This window comes from Staurois parvus, unplaced genomic scaffold (assembly GCF_062004578.1).
Source record: "Staurois parvus isolate SC_StPar_1 unplaced genomic scaffold, SC_StPar_1.0 ptg000277l, whole genome shotgun sequence".
In the NCBI taxonomy this organism is placed as follows: Eukaryota; Metazoa; Chordata; class Amphibia; order Anura; family Ranidae; genus Staurois; species Staurois parvus.
In genome coordinates, this window is record NW_028318073.1 from 1,627,132 (window position 1) to 1,647,948 (window position 20,817).

A 20,817-nucleotide genomic window follows, 5' to 3' on the forward strand; every position below is an offset into this window, starting at 1 on the left:
ATGAGGGTGGCCTGAGGGTCCGACATCCTCTAGTGGGCCCTGTGCTCACTGCCCGGCACCATAGAGCTCGATTAGCATGTGCCACTGAACACTGGCGCCCTGTGCTTTTCACAGATGAGAACAGGTTCACCCTGAGCACATGTGATAGACCTGAAAGGGTCTGGAGAAGCCATGAACATTATGCTGCCTGTAATGTCATTCAGAATGCCCGTTTTGGTGGTGGGTCAGTGATGGTCTTGGGAGGCATATCCATGGTGAGATGCACAGATCTCAACAGGCTAGACAATGACACCCTGACTGCCATTAGGTATCGAGATGAAATTCTTGGACCCATTGTCAGATCCTACGCTGGTGCAGGGAGTCCTGGGTTCCTCCTGGTGCACGACAATGCCCGGCCTCACGTGGCAAGAGTATGCAGGCAGTTCCTGGAGGATGAAGGAATTGATACCATTGAATGGCCCCCACGGTCGCCTGACCTAAATCCAATAGAACACCTCTGGGATATCATGTTCGGTCCATCCGACACCGCCAGGTTGCACCTCAGACTGTCCAGGAGCTCAGTGATGCCCTGGTCCAGATCTGGGAGGAAATATCCCAGGATACCATCCATTGTCTCATTAGGAGCACATGGAGACCATACAAACTACTCAGTATCATTTTGAGTTGCTGCAATGAAATTTCAGAAAAATGGACTAGCCTGCTGCATAATTTTTTCACTTTGATTTTAGAATTCTTTGAATTTAGTCCTCTGTGGGTTGATAATTTTAATTTCCATCAAATAATGGGGCATCCTTACGTTCCTAACAAAGAATAAATGATGAGTGCAAGACAAATAAAGGAAAAAATAAAGCAGCTAGCACAACGTGGCAAACCCTCTGTCTCCACCAAAACAAAACACTATAATATCAGAGTGCAGCGCTAATAAAAATGTGTGTTATAATCAATAATGACCAGTTTGATCGTAAAAGAGAAAGGAAACATCATAAAAAAGAAATAGAGAATAGTAAATACTCCAATGAAGAAACAAAATATACGGTATAATAAATTAAAATAAGTCCTCTAAATATCATAATAGTTCCTACCACATTACCCAGTCCATATCAGTATAGACATCCAGCATGATATTTTTCCCCATTGAGACCTGATGTGTTTTCAAAGTGTTCCATTAATTTGTTTTGAGCAGTGTGTGTATATACACATATATACAGTTGTGTTCAAAATAATAGCAGTGTGTTGAAAAAAGTGAATAAAGCTCAAAATCCTTCTAATAGCTTTTATTTCCATACATACAAATGCATTGGGAACACTACACATTCTATTCCAAATCAAAACATGCAGAAAAATATCACATTTGTGTTGTTCCTCTAAAAAATTTGAAGAAATGTGAATATTAGACTGTTCAAAAAAATAGCAGTGTTTGTATTCTTCTTTACAAAACTCAAACATTCACTATATAAACTGAAAAATGTTTGAAGATTTTGCTTTCCTTTGAATCACTTAATGAATATTTAGTTGTATAAGCACTGTTTCTGAGAACTGCTATACATCTGTGTTGCATGGAGTCAACCAACTTCTGGCACCTGTGAACAGGTATTCCAGCCCAGAATGATTGGACAACATTCCACAGTTCTTCTCTATTTCTTGGTTTTGCCTCAGAAACTGCATTTTTGATGTCACCCAACTAGTTTTCGATTGGATTAGGATCCGGGGATTTGGCTGGCCACTCCATAACGTCAATCTTGTTGGTATGGAACCAAGATGTTGCACGTATACTGGCGTGTTTGGGGTCATTGTCTTGTTGGAACATCCATTTCAAGGGCATTTCCTCTTCAGCATAACCTCTTCAAGTATTCTGATGTATTCAAACTGATCCATGATCCCTGGTATGCAATAAATAGGCCCAACACTGTAGTATGAGAAACATCCCCATATCATGATGCTTGCGCAACCATGCTTCACTGTCTTCACAGTGTACTGTGGCTTGAATTCAGTGTTTGGGGGTCGTCTGACAAACTGTCTCCGGCCACTAGACCCAAAAAGAACAATCTTACTTTCATCAGTCCACAAAATGTTGCACATTTCTCTTTAGGCCAGTCAATGTGATCTTTGGCAAATTGTAATCTCTTCAGCACGTCTTTTTTTCAACAGTGGGACTTTGCGGAGGATTCTTGCAGATAGCTTGGCTTCACATAGGCGTCTTCTAATTGTAACAGTACTCACAGGTAACTTTAGACCTTCTTTGATCTTCCTGGAGCTGATTGTTGGCCGAGTCCTTGCCATTTTGGCTATTCTTCTATCCATTCGAATGGTAGTTTTTCGCTTTCTTCCACATCTTTCAGGTTTTGGTTGCCATTTTAAAGCATTGCGATCATTTTAACTGAGCAGCCTATCATTTTCTGCACCTCTTTATAGGTTTTTCCCTCTCCAATCAACTTTTTAATCAAGGTACGCTGTTCTTCTGAACAAGGTCTGGAACGACCCATTTTCCTCAGAATTTCAGAGAGAAATGCACTGTAACCAGCATGTACAACATTTGCTGCCGTCCTTCCTTAAATAAGGGCAATAATTGCCACCTGTTTTTCAAAGAATGAATGACCTCACTAATAGAACTCCACACTGCTATTATTTTGAACATGCCCCTTTCAATTACTGATTCAATTACACAGAATCAGCAGCATGCATGTCATGACTGTTGGGTCTGTTGGATTTCTATTACTCTACTACACCTGCTAGTAAATTATTTGCCATGTAGAAATATAATTTCTACTAAAAACAGTGATTGATCAGGTTAGTGATATCTGACTGCTATTATTTTGAACACAACTGTATATAATATATATACACACACTCACACATCAAAGGTATTAGGACTCCTGCCTTTACGCATGAACTTTAATGGCATCCCAGTCTTAGTCCTTAGTGTTCAATATTGAGTTGGTCCACCCTTTGCAGCTAAAACAGCTTCAACTATTCTGGGAAGGCTGTCCACAAGATTTAGGAGTGTGTCTCTGGGAATGTTTACCATTCTTCAAGAAGCGCATGTGTGAGGTCAGGCACTGATGTCAGATGAGAAGGCCTGGCTCTCAGTCTCTGCTCTAATTCATCCCAAAGGTGTTAGTTCGGGTTGAGGTCAGGACTCTGTGCAGGCCAGTCAAGTTCCTCCATCCCAAACTCGCTCATCCGTGTCTTTATGGACCTTGCTTTGTGCACTGGTGCGCAGTCATGTTGGAACAGGAAGGGGCCATATCCAAACTGTTGGGAGCATTAAATTGTCCAAAAAGTTCTGGCATGTTGACGCCTTAAGAGTTTCCTTCACTGGAAATAAGGGGCCAAGCCCAAACCCTGAAAAAAACCCCACAGCATAATCCCTCCTCCACAAAACTTTACACTTGGCACAATGCAGTCAGGCAAGTACCGTTCTGGCAACCTCCAAACCCAGACGCATCCATTGGACTGCCAGAGAAGCATGATTCGTCACTCTAGAGAACACATCTCTACTGTTCTAGAGTCCAGTGGTGGCGTGCTTTACACCACTGCATCCAACGCTTTGCATTGCACTTGGTGATGTAAGGCTTGGATGCAGCTTCTCGGCCATGGAAACTCAATCCATGACGCTCTCTACACACTGGTATGCTACTCTGAAGGCCACATGAAGTTTGGAGGTCTTTAGCTACTGACTCTGCAGACAGTTTGCGCTGACCCCACTGTGTCATTTTACGTGGCCTACCACTTCATGGCTGAGTTGCTGTTGTTCCAAGTTGTTTCCACTTTGTTATAATACCACTAACAGTTGACCGTGGAATTGTTTAGTAGCAAGGAAACTTCACGGATGGACTTGTTGCACAGGTGGCAACCTATCATGGTATCACACTTGAATTCACTGAGCTCCTGAGAGCGGCCCATTCTTTCAAATGTTCGTAGAAGCAATCTGTATGCCTAGGTGCTTGATTTTATACATCTGTGGCCATGGAGGTGATTGGAACATTTGAACACGTCACCATTTTTCTCAGTAAATTTATTTCAAAAGGCGCTATTGACATGAAATGTCAAAACAAATAAGTTCAGAAATTAGGTTATGTGTAATAAAATGGAATGACACAGGGAAAAAGTACTGAACACGCTAATTGAAATTTATTTAATACTTCATACAAAATCCTTTTTTAGTAATGACAGCTTCAGGACGCCTCCTGTATGAAGAAACTAGTCGCATGCATTGCTCAGGAGTGTTTCTGACCCATTCTTTGACACAGTCTGCAAATCTTGAGGGTTCTGTGGGCCTCTTCTATGAACTCTGATCTTTAGTTTTTTCCACAGATTTTCTATTGGATTCAAGTCAGGTGATTGGTTGGGCCACTCTAGCAGCTTTATTTTCTTTCTTTGAAACCAACTGAGAGTTTCCTTGGCTTTGTGTTTGGGATCACGGTACTGCTGAAATGTCCACCCTTGTTCCATCTTCATCATCCTGGTAGATGGCAGCAGATTTTTATCAATAATGTCTTGGCACATTTTCATCCTTCCTTCAATGATATGAAATTTTCCAGTATTGTATGCTGAAAAACAGCCCAACACCATGATGTTCACCACCTCGAAACTTCACTGTTGGTATGGTGTTTTTGGGGTGATGTGCAGTGCCATTTGACCTCCAAACATGGTGTGTATTATGGCGTCCAAAGAGTTAAATTTTGGTCTCATTTCACCTGACTAAATTCTCCCAGTATTGCACAGGCTTGTGTAAATGTTGTGCTGCAAACGTTACACGAGCATCAACATGCTTTGTGGTGAGTGTGCATACAGGCCATGGCGGTTAAGCGCATTATTTATTCTTTTCTTTGAAAGAATTGTACCTGCTAATTCCATGTCTTTCTGAAGCTCTCCACAAGTGGTCCTTGACTCTTGGACAACTCTTCTGATAATTCTTTTCACTCTCAGAATTCTTTTCACTCTCAGAAATGAGGAGCACCTGCTGATATTAATTTGCACTGACAATGGGCAAGATTGCTTTCAAATTACTGATAGATTTACGCTGGTGTCTTGGCTGTCCATGCCTTTATGCACCTCACTTTCTTCATGTGTTCAATACTTTTTCCCTGTGTCATTCTATTTTATTACATATTTACGCAGTTAGTCTGGCTGTAAAAAGACAAAAGTCCATCCAGTTCAACCATAAAAAAAAAAGTTATAATCCTATATCCCCAATTGATCCAGAGGAAGGCAAGAAAAAAAACCCAGCAAAGCATGATTCAATTTGCTCCTGCAGGGGAAAAATTTCCTTCCTGATTTCCCGAGAGGCAATCAGATATTCCCAGGATCAACTTTACCTATAAATGTTAGTATCCAGTTATATTCTGTTTATCCAAGAAAGAATCCAGGATTTTTATAACGCAATCTACTGAGCTGGCCAGAACCAACTCTTGAGGGAGTCTATTCCAGATTTTCACAGCTCTTACTGTGAAGAAACTTTTCCGTGTTTGGAGATTAAATTTATTTTCCTCCAGACGTAAAGAGTGCCCCTTTGTTTTCTGTGATGAACTCAAGGTGAATAACTCCTACATAGAGTTCACTATGTGAAACACTGATGTATTTAAACATGTTGATCATATTCCCCCTTAACACCAGATGCCCCATAGTAAGCCTATGAGTGACATCATTTCCCAGGCATTTGCAGCCCTTTTCAGCGATCTCTCCTCTACACAGAAGCTGCTGCTGGAGAGACTATGTGATCGGACTGAAGTGGCTTCACAATAGGTATCAGGGGTCTCCAAACTATGGCCCTCCAGGTGTTGAGGAACTGCAAGTCCCATGAGGCCTTGCAAGACTCTGACATCCACAGGCAAGACACCCAGCGGCAGAGGCATTATGGGACTTGTAGTAATTCAACAGCTGGAGGGCCATAGTTTGGACACCCCTGAGGTAAGTATACAGAGCCTTTCTTTTCAGGGTTAGACAAAATAGGCTTAGAATGGGGGTGGGAATAGGTTTAGCCTTAGTTCAATTTTAAATGAAATTCCAATTCAATTTGTGAAAAAGGGAAGGGTTTGATGCACAGATGTAGAAATACTAACAAATTAAAGTCAAACTCTAGCTAACATATTTTAGCAGTTACATCAGAATTTTTTCTTTTGAAATAAAGGTTTTACATAAATAAATAAAAGCTGATCATTGTAAGCATATTTAAGACTTGGTCAGCTGCCATACTGGATATACCCCTGGTTCACATATATGTGGCCTGCATTTTGGAAGAAGTGCAGGGACTTCTTCACTGCGTGTCATGTTCCCACGCAAAACGCAGCCCGCACGGGAACCTCGGTTTCCAGTACGGTTGCCTTTTCCAGTGCGGGCGGCGTGCCATTAGAACTAATGGCACCCGCCCACGGGTCCGTATTTCTCTGTACAGGTGCTGCGGCTGCACGGATTTTCATGTGGATCCGCAGCGGCACCACCCACACAGATGTGAACTTAGCCTTAATACTGCTTCAAGTCCAAAATGGGGTCAATGCCTCCATTTGGTTTTGAGACCATGTACATTTCTGAGTAAAATTCACTAAATTTTGTTTTGCAGGGACTAGGTATGCCACTCCTTGTCTGAAATGGATTCAGGACAGCCCACAAGTCTGCCTGCCTTTGAAGTGAAGCACACAGATTGGAGGTTAAAGTCAAGGAGGGGGAAGAGTAGGAATTCTGTTTTACAGTCCCTGGATACAACAGACTGGAAACAGAGAATCAGGATGTCCCTGATACAAACTAGCATAAAGGCCAACAGATGTACCCCCCACTCCAGAGAGTAGGGAGCCACTTCAGAAGGGTGTCTGGGTAAGCTTGGAGGGTTTTGGGGTCCAAGCCAAAAACGCGACTTTGACTTAGACTCTAATCGCGTTCCTCTCTTGTTTTTTGTTTCCCTCTTCTTTCCTATATATATCTGGTGTTCTTGAGTTTCTAAGGACCTGTGTATCCCACCTTGAGGAGAAAGGAGTAAGGTTTTGACAAGCGTCTATCAGAGTCCTTGTCCCTAAGAGGGACACAGCTAGCTCTGACCTTTCTGGTAATGCAGGGGTCATGGCTTTCAGATGAGCGGTTCACTTATATGGGTGGTGGAGACACGGAGAACGTTTATTATCTGGATCAGTGGTGATCGTATAATTTACTGATTGGACTTTATAGTTTTATTTTATACATTTTTTGGACTGGATATATATATTTTATTGTACACAACACTATTTGAATATATTGAAGAAGCATATTATTAGTATTATCAATATTGTTATTTTTATTAATTTATGAGTTTTTATGACTTGGTGGATTTTGTTGCGCTGCACTGTTTTTTAGTAATTTCCTGGGCTGGTGTCTATAGCCATAGTGCCATTAGGCCTCTTTTTCTCATTTAGTGTGTCTTGTCTCCATCATTTTGGAGTGAGGGGATCCTCTGTAGGTTACTTACCAAATGGATGCAGATTGAGAGGGTATTTGCATGTCCAGGAAAGGAGCCATTATAACCCAGGCACTGACTAATGCACTGTCTGTGTCTCTGGAGAAGCAGGTAGAGAGAAGCAGACCCGCTTCTTCCATTCTCAGCGAAAGTGTGTCTGCCTGCAAGTGTCTGCAGTTCTGTCAGCACCCAAGCAGCAATATTGTGTATGAAGATACTTGCCAAATTCAAAAGGTACCAAAATGTTACCTTCTGCCAATGTAGTAGAAACATTTACAGAGAGAAATAGCATACTAAATGAAATACCACCCTAAATGTAAAACAGGACATGGTCACAATTACAGGGAATTCTTATCCTAAATTACTTTAGAACAGGGCATAGCATCCTGTATAGTTAAACCAGCCACAGATGGATCGAATTTTGGCTGCTTCAGCAGGGACCGGATAAGATTTGATCCATCGATGGTCAGGCTGGTTGTACCCAAGTTAATCCATCGATCAACTTAAGTACAACCATCCTGTCAGATTTTTTACATGCAACTACTACTGGCGGCTATAGCTGCTAACAGTAATCATTGTGTACTGCTGGCAGGGAAGGCTCCCTACTGGCAGAACATAAAGGATTCCTCTATTAACACGGTTAAAGCCATTTTCTTTCTTTCCACCTCCTTTTTCCACTGCTGTGACATAGGAGACATCAAAACAGTCCATGTAGAGGATTGTGAATCGGAAAGAGCTTGTTCCTGGAATAGTGGGGGTGAGCAGTAGTAGCGGGAGATCTTTAGAACAGGGCACAGCATCCTGTATAGTTAAGCCGGCCATAGATGGATCGAATCTCAGCTGGTTCAGTGGGGACCGGCTGGGATTTGATCCATCTATGGCCAGGCTGGTTGCAGTGGGGGTGAGTAGTAACAGTAGGGGGTTTTTCAGCCAGGCTTTGAGAGGTACGTAAATGGTCCACAACAGTGGCACTATTCAACTGCAAAGCTTCAAAGTTGGTTTTGATCTACAGGTGCCCCTTACCTGCATAGGCAGTTTTTTTGGAAATTGTGAACTAACCGTTTAATAACTAAAATAATCTTGTACAAGTAAATTGGTAAGTTGCAATATACTACATTTATGTTCATAGATTTAGTTACCTTTTAATAAAATACTTCTAGTAAAACACAAAAATGTATTATTTTTTTCAGCTTCAGATTATATCAAGGACTAAAAAAGATAAACAAATAAAACATTACTTACTTACCTAGCTTTACATGACCATTATCAGTCAGAAGAATATTTGCTCCCTAAAAGTAAAAATTAAAAAGTTAAAAAAAAAACTTTGTTTAGAACATGATCCATATATATATATATATATATATATATATATATATATATATATATATATATATATATATATTTTTTATCTAAGTGGTATATTGAAAGACACCCAACTATTATCAGGATAACTTAAAGTGGAACTTCACTCTCGCTATTAACATTGACTATTTTGAAATCTTGTGCTGCTAGCATTAGTAAATAGATACAAAAGAATGTTATATTTACTTGCTTTACCCCATTTTTTTTTACATTTCTTTAGCTACTTCCTAGTTTCCATGCCTACGCAAATTATATCATACTGTACATCCCAGGAGTCTTCAAGAGGGGTTGTCTCAGCTAAGCACTCTCCTGCCTGTATACATGAACTGAGGGAAGATGGATTGCAGAAAGTAATTGCTACATGAATCATCTGCCCTTACTCAAGATCGCCATGGCCAGAAGTATTACAGGGATGTTTAATTCCTATCGCCCGACACCCGGGACATGAAGTTCCGGGCGCCGGGCAGGTAGCTGTTTTTTTTTTTTTTTTTTACCTTCAGCGCTGCTGCAGGCAAGCAGCAGGACTCACCTGTCAGGTGGAAGCATTTGGGCGGCAGCGCTTCCGCCCAAATGCTTCCACACAGTGCCAGCCTCTACGCCCCGTGCAAAGCTCCCCCCGCCCACTGTCTCCAGTGCTCAGCTTGCCCATCTGTGGGCCCGGGACCAGCTCACCGCCAGCAGCTAGACGGTAGGGAGGAGAGCGGAAACGTCTACTTCCCTCGGCTTCTTGTCCTGACCCAGAAGTGACGTTATGATGTCACTTCCGGGTCCCTGTTGAGAGATTCCTGGTAATTGAGGCCAGAAAAGAATGTAATGCGTGCGATTTGCACTGCATTACATTCAGGGGAGAAGAGGGGAGACATCCAGGGTCTTTTAGACCTTGGATGTCTCAATAAAGAGAACCTGTCGCCAAAAAATCATCACATAGGGGACATTGTCCGCTATGTGATAAAAAACAAATTAAGTAAAAAAAAAAAAAAAATTATAATTGTAAAAAAATGAAAGTTACACCCAAGCACAAAACATCCACCCCCCCAAATATACGCACGTACAAACGTAAAAGCACACGCTGGGGCGCCTACGCATGAAAACGTTGATTGCGATACACATGTTACATATCGCCGTGTATGCCAGAATGAGATCAATAATTCTAGCACCAGACCTCCTCCACAACACTATACTGATGACCTAGAAGGGACTTTAAAAATTTAACCTATAGAAAATATAGGGTACTGAAGTTCATCGCTATTTCATGAGTGTACACAAATTTAAGGTTTGCCAAGCTGGATATCTATTTACTCGCTGCAACCTCATCTTTTATATTTTACAAAAAAATAGGGTAATGTATTGCTTTTTTTTAGCCCTAAAATTAATCAACTTGTATTTTTTACTGAAATTTTGCGGTAATATCATGCAACATAAAAAATTGGAACTACCGCTATTTTATTCTCTAAGGTCTCTGATTTCAGAAAATATATCAAGTTTGGGGGTGTTGTGTAATCTTCAGGCCTAAAATAATTTTTTTTAATCTAGTGCAAAAAACACAAAACCGGCTCTGGCAGCGAAAGGGATAAAAGATAAGCCCGACACTCCCCTTTCCTGACAAGCACCCAATCAGTGCTCCTTTCACTGCACGGTGTCTCTCTGCTAGTCCCCGGGTGCGATGCTGGAGACAGGCAGGGAGGGGAGGAGAAGATAAACAGCGCAATGGTAAAAATATTAAATGTTTAAGTCTCCATAAAACCCCTTTTGCTTTTAAAACATTCCTAAAATCACCTCCGATTTAAATACGGTTTTGGTTAAAAAATTTTATTTTTATCTGAACAAGTAGATTGTCATGAGAGACAAGTAGACTGGGACACCGATTTACGCCCTGGGACAAGTACTTTTTTCAAAAATGTCCACATCCCTGTATTAGGGCTGCTTTTTCAGAAAAATAAAGCATGGAGACTTTGATGGATGGGGGGGGGTGCTTTGAATATTAAAAATAAATTAAATATCGCTTTTGGTTTGTGGTGCTCAGATACAGTTTAGTTCCGCTTTAGGCTTGTGGAACCTACTTTTGATTCCCTAGCTTTCCAAGTCATATGATGAATTTACAAACATCACCAGGGTAGGAATCATAACGAATATAGCATTTGTCACTATGGTAAAGAAAGGGGTGTGTCCCAATTAAGGTGTAAGCACATCAGAACACATCTAGCTGAAGTCAGCATCTACAGGTGCTAGGAAACAACAGCCGCCCCTGTAGAGGTCTGAATCCTGTCCATTATAATGCATTTTTTAATACCATCCAAGATTTCAATTTAAAAAGGTTTACTCACATCTCCGAAATGTATAATACGTAAAGTGATAATAAATAATTTTTGTTAACACTTTCAGTAGATTTAATCACTCAGTATGCAGTTTCTTTATCTTGCTATGTTCCTGTATTAAGGGGACCTTTACCCTAAAAAAAAACAAAAACAAAAAAAAAAACTTTTCCGCTGCCTTTTTCCCCCTCCCTTTCCTCCATTTGGGTTTTTTTCAAACATCATGGTGTTTAGCCTAGGAGAGAATGACACCCCCCCACCACCACCAAGTTCTATGCATGTGCAGATGTGATGCACATCTTTGTGGGGACATGTAGGCCAGTCAGAGCCCTTCAGCTTATCTACCCTATCTACACATGCACCAGACTAGCAAAAAAGGAAAAAAGGTAGTGCCAGAGAGGGGGTGGGGCCAACGCTAGAGGGGATTGAAGTTCCTGTTTAAGCTGGTGCCATGACCACTGCCCAGGTTTCCAGTCTATGGTGTCTTATGGAGCTACCTTTGCATGCAGGGACTGGGGTCCCTACACTGTGTGCACCAACAGAAACACACAGCCCCATAGCCTAGAATGGCAAGGCAACCCCTCCTCATAAGCTAACAGACTGGGGACTGCACTGTCCACTGTTAACTCTTTTCTGACCAGACGTTGAGGAAAGCAGCACTGAGTAGGAATGAGCCAGCAACATTGAAAGTTGTACATTATAAGGGCTGGGGAAATAATCTGAACAAATAGTTTACTGGAGAATGTTCATTTTATTTTGCTCAATGTGTTCAGCTAAAAAACGCTGAGAATTTAATACTACTTTAATGCAAACATTTGCTTCCACAAAGAAAGAAGTGTAAACATGCCCTAAAAATCTTGGGACATGGGAGAAGTATAACCAATTCCAATATCTGTGTTTGATCTTTTAACAAAGATGAATGCAGGCCATGGTCGATGAGCGTATTTACCTATAACTCTGTGCAGCTAAATGGATTTGAAACGTTTTAAATCTAAACATATTTACTGAAGCTAGCTTTGACTGAAAAGAGAAGGGGCCAGCTAGTTTACTTTGGTAGGACCAAACAGAATTTAGTCTGAAATGCAATATTTTTGATTTGTTGAATTGCAGAATTGGGGAATACCCTAATTATTATTATTATTATACAGGATTTATATAGCGCCAACAGTTTGCTCAGAGCTTTACAATATAAAGGGACACAATACAGAAACAATGGAGTTCAATACAAGAGGGATAGGAGGGCCCTGCTCCTTGGAGCTTACAATCTAGGACTACCCTAATGATTAGCTATAGTATAAGATGGATTAGTATTTAGTTAATTATTCTGTATCTTTTATCCTTTTAGTTTAACCACTTTCCCACTACCCTATAGCAGAAATACCCTATAGCAGCACCCTACCTGTGCTGCCATTGGCGGCCTCAGCTGTCAGTCACTAGGTCCCGGCCGGTGATTCCGCGCCGGCACCCTGCGATCACAGTGTAACACAGACGGGTGAGAGACCTGTATGTAAACAATACAGATCTCTCCCGTCACCTGCTGCACACTGCTTTGTAGGGCTCTGCATAGCAGAGCCCTACAAAGCTGTGCGCTTACAGTGTAAAGCACACACATGGCACACAGTGAAACAGCTTCTGCACTTGCATCATTTTCCAAGGCAAATGATGATCGTACCAGCTCCTAACTTTTTATTGTAGACAGATTCTTCTGCAGTTAACTGAGGAACCATGTTATCAACCCTGCTTCTGCTACACTGGACTACAATGTTCCACCTTCATAACATAAGGCAAGGTGTTCTGTAGACCAGCAGTGAAGTACTAATAAATACAAGATTATTGGTGCTTTTTGTTATTAAGTACACACAAATATGTAAAGCAACTAAAAGGTTGTATTCATTTGCACTAGCCTTTTTGGTGACCTGACTAGAGAAATTTCACTGCAAGAGAAAGCTGTACGCTAAAATATGCTAGTGTGCATGGAGCCTAAAAGTATTAGGAGTTTGGTACTCTTGCAAGCCTGTAATTTGTAAGTGTTGAGACCCCCTTTTATTCCTGTGCTTAGTAATACTGACTAACGTGCTGCTAAATTTTAGAGAATCTTACCGATTCTTGTGCTTTCTTCTGTCCGTGACACTGATATTATAATGTATCTGCTCACACAAATTAGCATCTAACTAAATGCAAAGGCAATACAAGCTTCATACCCTTATTCTTTCACTTCTTATCAATGTCTGAAAACCAGCATCTTTCCTTCTCATTCATTCTGCTTTATTGATCTGTCATCATCCCTCAGTACAAGCAAAAATGTGTTCTAGACATGTTCTTGTCCATGAAAAGGTCATAGTGATTGCCAGCTTAGTCCACATGTACAGTCAATAAATTACCCTTATAAAAAAGATTTATAAAAGGTATATTTATAAAATGTATATTTTTAATATTAAAAAGCAAAAATAATTTATACTTGTAGCAAACACTAAAAACTTAAAAAAAACCCTCAGGATTTAAAATAAATTGCAAAAGGCAAAACAGGCCACGTGCTGTTACAGATCGCTGCCGTCTGACACAAGTTTAAAGTCTACTAAAGCCCGCAATACTTAGCTCTGCTCCAGCAAGGAGACATCTACGAGCTTCCTCACCACTGCTGGCATCTTTGTCCAGTGTTCTTCCAGGTTCAGTGTTTTTACCATCTTGATTAACTGGCCCAAGATGATGACTGATGTGCATCTGCTCAGGAGTTAATTTATCCTGGCACCAAGGTTAGAGTGGTTCCAAAAGGCAAAGGTTTTTTACTTTAATGCATTCTCTAGATTAAAGGTAAAAAACCTTTTAGTAGCAGCTCCTCCCATCCCTCTCATTAAATGCTTACCTAAGTCCATTCTCCATCCAGTACTGCGCCCGTCTGCTGCAGCTCTTCTCTCCTCTTCCTGGTCTCACTGGAGGCTCTGATGGCAACTGAAGTCATTGGCTCCAGCTGCTGTCAGTCAAAACCAGTAAGGGAAGAAAGTGTGTGTGTGTGTGTGCGCGCGTCTATGGGCACACACAGCCTGGCTGTTTATTAATTAAAGAAAAAAAAATAACCGCTTTTAAGGTAAAGGTTAAGGGTTGGCTGCAAGGGAAGGCAGATGAGTGTTAGGGGCTAATTTTGGGGAATAAATAAACACTGAACACTTTAAAATACTTGCTTCTCCTCTCTTAGAAGAAAGTATTAGTATTAGAAAAAAGGTCCAAAAGGACAACTCCTAAAATCCTAAAAGAAATAATAGCGGCTCCATGTGTAAAAGTGCCAGGTCTTGCAACCCAGTCTTCATCACAAAGGTTTTATGACATTTCATGCAGTTGATATGCCATGATTCAGTAACCTGTAAAGGCTTTTAAGCCTAAAATTTTATGTACTGTAGTTTAATGCCATTTCACAGGCAAATGCAATTTTATATCTTCACGTTTGGTTTCTATTTACCGTATTTGCCGGCGTATAAGAGGACTGGGCGTATAAGACGACCCCCTACTTTTCCTGTTAAAATATAGGGTTTGGGCTATACTCGCCGTATAAGACTACCCCTCTTCCAACGCACACCAAAAATTAAAAAACATCAGATTTGATTTCAATATGGTATGGTATTCCAATGATGGGGCACGCTTCCTCACTCTGACACCAATGATGGGGCACTATTCCTCCCACTGACACCAATGATGGGGCACTATTCCTCCCATTGACACCAATGATGGGGCGCTATTCCTCCCACTGACACCAATGATGGGGCACTATTCCTCCCACTAACACCAATGATGGGGCACTATTCCTCCCATTGACACCAATGATGGTGCCCCATCATTAGTGTCAGTGTGTGAGGAATAGTGTCCCATCATTAGTGTCAGTGGGAGGAATAGTGCCCCATCATTGGTGTCCGTGGGAGGAATAGTGCCCCATCATTGGTGTCCGTGGGAGGAATAGTGCCCCATCATTGGTGTCAGTGGGAGGAATAGTGCCCCATCATTGGTGTCAGTGGGAGGAATAGTGCCCCATCATTGGTGTCAGAGCAACGAATCGTGCCCCATCATTGGTTGGTGTCAGTGGCAGGAATAGCACCCCATCATTGGTGTCCGTGGCAGGAATAGCACCCCATCATTGGTGTCCGTGGGAGGAATCGTGCCCCATCATTGGTGTCAGTGGGAGGAATCGTGCCCCATCATTGGTGTCAGTGGGAGGAATAGCACCCCATCATTGGTATCAGTGGGAAGAATCATGCCCCATCATTGGTATCAGTGGGAAGAATCATGCCCCATCATTGGTGTCAGTGGGAGGAATAGCGCCCCATCATTGGTGTCAGTGGGAGGAATAGCGCCCCATCATTGGTGTCAGTGGAAGAAATAGCGCCCCATCATTGGTGTCAGTGGAAGAAATAGCGCCCCATCATTGGTATCAGTGGGAAGAATCGTGCACCATCATTGGTGTCAGTGGGAGGAATAGCGCCCCATCATTGGTGTCAGTGGGAGGAATAGCGCCCCATCATTGGTGTCAGTGGGAGGAATAGCGCCCCATCATTGGTGTCAGTGGGAGGAATAGCGCCCCATCATTGGTGTCAGTGGGAGGAATAGCGCCCCATCATTGGTGTCAGTGGGAGGAATAGCGCCCCATCATTGGTGTCAGTGGGAGTAATAGTGCCCCATCATTGGTGTCAGTGGGAGGAATAGTGACCCAACATTGGTGTCAGTGGGAGGAATAGTGCCCCATCATTGGTGTCAGTGGGGGGAGGAATAGTGCCCCATCGTTGGTGTCAGAAGGGGGAGGAATAGTGCCCCATCGTTGGTGTCAGTGGGAGGAATCATTATTATTATTATTATACAGTATTTATAAAGCGCCAATAGTTCGCTCAGCGCTGTAGGAATAATGCCCCATCATTAGTATCAGTGACACCAATGATGGGGCACTATTCCTCCCACTGACACCAATGACACTTGCTGACCCTGTTCTAGTATGGTACTGCTGCAGCCAGCATATGTGGTTGCAGCAGCACCTCTGCACTGCACACTTACCCTCACTCGATTTTCGCGGGTCTGCTCGGCTCCGCCTCCTCGCCCGTGATTGGCCGCCTGTGTGCCTACCTGAGCTACAGTTCTGGCGGCCAATCACCGGTGAGGAGGCAGAGCCGAGCGGCAGGAGTGAGGGAGTGGCTGGAGTGACTGAAGGAGCAGCGCTTCCTGGATGGATCGTCGTGAGAGCCAGGTAAGAGACTGCAGCCCTCTGCCCGCCCCTGTACTTGGTGTCCCTTCCGTCGGAAGGGGGGGGGCAGCGGCAGCACCGCGCCGCCCCCCTAAAAAGTGCCCCCTGACGTGTACCAACGTATAAGACGACCCCCGACTTTTGAGAAGGGTCAAAAAGTCATCTTATACGCCGGAAAATACGGTACTCAACGCAGGAGTCATTTTTACCCAAAAGCTGGGTACTATATTGTGATTTTGCACTAAAATTAATTTGAATTGCTTCTGAAACTAATAATGCTGCTTTGGCAGCAGCTCTCCTTACCTTTTATGAATCCTTACAAAATTTTATTCATAGACAATCTACCATAGGAAGGGACAGTACTAGTTTACTGTTCATGACATTGGCATATTTTCTAAACTACTTCCCTCTGGAGCTCTAAGGGCGTACTCCCCTAATGCTCCTCTTTGGCATCATTTACATCTAAGGGAATTTCTCCACCGACTGATGGATTATTCTGGTCTAGGCATGGAGTTAAATTAGTTTACCATTTATTATCCTCAGGCGCGTTTCGTCCCTTTTTAGATTTCCAGCCGGACTATAATCTTCTCTCCACGGCCTATTTCAGTTATTTACAACTATGACATACTGCAGTGATACAATTTGGCTTAAACAAAGTATCTCTGCAGCTCTTGGTCTTAGAAAACCTGTTATGTGCCCCTTCACTGCTTTTATTAACTCGCTTGCACAACTGCTTAATATTTGTAATCCCTTACGATGCCTATTTAGCTACATAGATTATTATAGTCTCCCTAGTTGCACAAAACTTTTTTTGCATATGGTTCTGTTCTATGACAAGAAATCTATCACTATGCATTGGAAATCACAGGCTCCTCCTACTATAACTTCTTGGATTAATTTAGTCAATAAGGCAATCCCACTATATAAACTGACATGAGGCCAGGGGGTGCCCTACAAAATTCCATAACATTTGGAAATTTGTTTGTACCTTTTATTTTGAAAACAATAACATTACCTTTAACAAAAATAATTTTATCATTTTCCTGAGAATATGCCTTTGATGAACAGCTGCGACATGTAAATTTCAAATAACCATCATTTTATTCTCCAGGGCCTCCGCTTTCAGAAAATATGTCATGTTTTCTAGCAAGAAATGCTGACTTTAATGTGTGTAATTTAAGAAAAAAAAAAAAGCCCCAGACAGAGGTTAAAGAAGAAGACAAAGAAATCCATAATATGTCAGCTGACATGAATGCATCACATTTATGTATGAGTATAGTTCAAGAGAAACCGAGAAAACACTGTGAAAACTGTAGTGGGCCTACTGCCGAATCAGTTACTTTGACCACTTTTTGCATGGAAAAGCAGCAAAATGGAATCATGCAATTTACCTTAAACATATTCTATTCAGCAACTGGTACAGCCACAACATAACATTATAAAACAAATGGAGAAGGATATTTAATTTAAAAAATAGATTGTTTCTTACCTTTATGTCCCTGTGCATTTTTCCTTTATTGTGAAGATAATATAAACCCTGAAAGAGGACAGAAATGATTTACAAAAATGGTTTAGAAAACAGTTATGGATAAGACTGTTTAAAAACATAGGGCCTATGAAGAAAATATGTTGCTGGTCATAGACACCAAGCAACTTTATTGTTGACAAACTTATGAAATTAAGCACCATAAAGCCTAATTAGGACCTATACTGGGAAGCTACATCCTGAAGAGGGCAAGAAGGAAGCAAATGACTAATCACCAGAATTGCCTGTGGGATGCATGCAGCGGTTTTCCTATTACTGACTTTCCATGTCTTGTTTACTGTCTATGTGTGGAAGTGACTATCTTGACAAAGGAGCAGAGCTATGCTTTCTCACTCCAGATCTGGTGACTGATGACAAGTGGGGTAATATCTGAGAAGTAGAGGTGGAGAAAGCACAGATCAATGATTTGTACATTGTGATCCTAAACCCCTTTTAGGCTCTGCTCATACCAATGCACAATAGGGACATGAAAGCTGTAGGCGACAGCCATCTTGTTAAGGTCTCCATTTTGTTTTTCATGAACAATGATCTTCCTCCCCTCCCTCTTCCTAAAAACTGTGGAATTTGCAGCTGTAAGTTTTAACACTTCAAAAGAGCCTCATCTTTTAATTAAACACAATAGAGGCAGAGTCCGGACCTGGTCAGAGCTGTAAACAACTAATGAGTCTTGGCAGGATGTCCGTTTCCACAAACCATGAAAAACTCTTCCCTCTGACCTATCGCAAAACAATAATAACTCAGTCAAGCCTGCCACACGATATGTAAGGTCATTTAAGCTCTAGGAATGCAGAACATGCCATAAAATGTCTATTCCACAACCTAACAATTCCACATACACTTCATAGAATTCAACAGGAAAAGGACACATTCATATTAGGTATATACTTGAATGGGGAATATCATACCGAATAAATCAAGGTCATACATGACTACCCTAGCACATACGAAAGTAGAGAAAACAGTCACCTCAATTTGGAAATTGGTAGTAAATGTGGTAGCCTCCTAGCACCCATCTCTTAAACTGGATTATTTGTCAGTTGGTCTCTGTCCACACCCCTTTGATATCACAGAACAGGGACTGACAGGACTTGTTAGAAAAGCTCTCGTTTTAACATCAACCAAAGAACATCTTAACAGACTTGAAAGCCACGGCAACGTTTTTGCTCGGACAATTGGACTCTGCTAAAACCAGGACTTTGTAAGTATTCTCCTTTTTCACCTCCTTTTATTTCTCTGTTGTATTATTGTTCTCTTTATGTCTTTGCATTGTTGTTCTCTTTATATAACATCCTTTTCTGTAAATATTTTAATTTCATTATTTGACCTTTTCATTATTAAACCCTATTTTGAAAAGAGTTAAAACTATCTCTAAGGCTTTTAATGCAAACTAAAGAATCCCTGTCACATGAAGAGTGCAACTGAATATAATAATCCTCTGAATATACCTGTCTGTGGTGACAGTGTGTTTTGCAGACGTTTTTGCTAAAATCATAGTGTTATTGCTAAGATTGTGAGTGTCGTCCTTCTCGATAAAAAGGCGGTGGTGGCAGTTTAAGGAGTTCATTGCATAATTAATTAACCCACTGACAATCACTCTCAGGCTGCTAGTACATAGACTGGGGTCCTGCGAGCTGGAAAATATCTGTGCAGGGTGCAACCGAGAGTGGCATTGTTACGCAAGTGATAGTGTGGTGTGAGATCGGCTGGACCTTTGTTACGAAATGGTGAGAAGGGCAGAGGCCGGGCACTGTGTTCGTTGCAGATGCGACTGGAGCAAAGAAGCTCCTGTGCTACTTTGACCAAGAACAATATAAACTTCCGGAGCAGCTCCAAGCAGTGATCTTCTAATATTCACAATGCTGCTGAGTGCCGCCAGTAAGAGAGCCCATCCTGCCTTTGAGTGCACACGTGAAAAGGAGGACGGGACAACCCAGGTATAGAGAAAAGAGCCTGCAGCCCAACTCTACCCAGGCCACGCCCCTGACATGTTTTACCCTGTGCATGGGGCTTAGGTATAAGGGACATTATGCCTAAGCCTTGTGGGTGGAGTGAAATGCGTCAGTAGGTGTAGCATGGGAGGAGTTGGCCTGAAGGCGTTTTTACTCTTCTTTAAACTTGGGCTGTTCTTTTAGAGTGCAGCATCCCATCCTCCTCCTCTTGTGCTATGTTGGTGCGAATTACAGTGCAACTTGACCCCATAGAATATGCAAAATTGCAACCAAGTCAAGTCAAAGTTACACTACATAATTGCACTGAAAATTGTGTCAAAATCGCCTCGCATTAGTGCTAAGCGTCGCTTCTCCAGGGAGAAGTTTAATGTTATTTTACTTTTTAGCTTTGCAGCCTTTCTCTTGGACTGGTGTGCAAAACTGGACTGCTTACTCAAGATGTGGCCAAACCAGGGTTTTGTAAGTTGGTAGAACTATAGTTATATTTCTTGAATTAAAATCCTTTTTAATGCATACTAATAGTCTTGCCGGCTACAGCATAGCACTGCTACTGTCTGTATGTGATCTACTAGAATCCCAAGAGCCCTGAGCAGTGGTTGATCTACAGTAGGGCTGTGTCCTTCAATGAATAAGAAATACTGGTTTATTAGACCAAAAATACAGTTGTTTCTAAACTACCAGTTTAAGCTGACAGTTCTGTCTCTGCTACACTAAAATCCCAGGCACAATTGCGAAAGATGCATGTTTTGCAGAGATGTGCTACCTATGTTTTTTTTTTTTTTTTTTAACTCAACGTGCACTTTAACCACTTGCCGTCCAGAGGATTTACCCCCCTTCCTGACCAGGCCATTTTCTTCTCACAAAAAAGGTGTCCAGACAGACACCAGCTTAAACAGCAATGCACAGCAATGAGGTGATGAAACGTCCACGACATGGTGATGAAACGCATTGGACGTGGCCTACTCGATGTTGACGTCAGAACGTTCTTTTCCCAGTGTTTGTCGGAG

The 20,817-nt window shown here is 41.8% G+C and overlaps 1 protein-coding gene across 6 annotated transcripts in view; it reads right to left on the reverse strand.

Moving 5' to 3' along the window:
• Window positions 1-20,817, reverse strand: part of MAP4K3 (mitogen-activated protein kinase kinase kinase kinase 3) — a 478,522-nt gene that overhangs the window by 282,176 nt on the left and 175,529 nt on the right. For all 6 annotated transcript variants that reach the window (XM_089681775.1, XM_089681773.1, XM_089681774.1 and 3 more), the window contains exons 6-7: window positions 17,805-17,852; window positions 8,670-8,712 (exon numbers count right to left, since the gene is read on the reverse strand). In XM_089681775.1, the coding sequence (XP_089537901.1) occupies window positions 8,670-8,712; window positions 17,805-17,852 (91 nt within the window). The remainder of the gene's footprint in view (window positions 1-8,669; window positions 8,713-17,804; window positions 17,853-20,817) is intronic.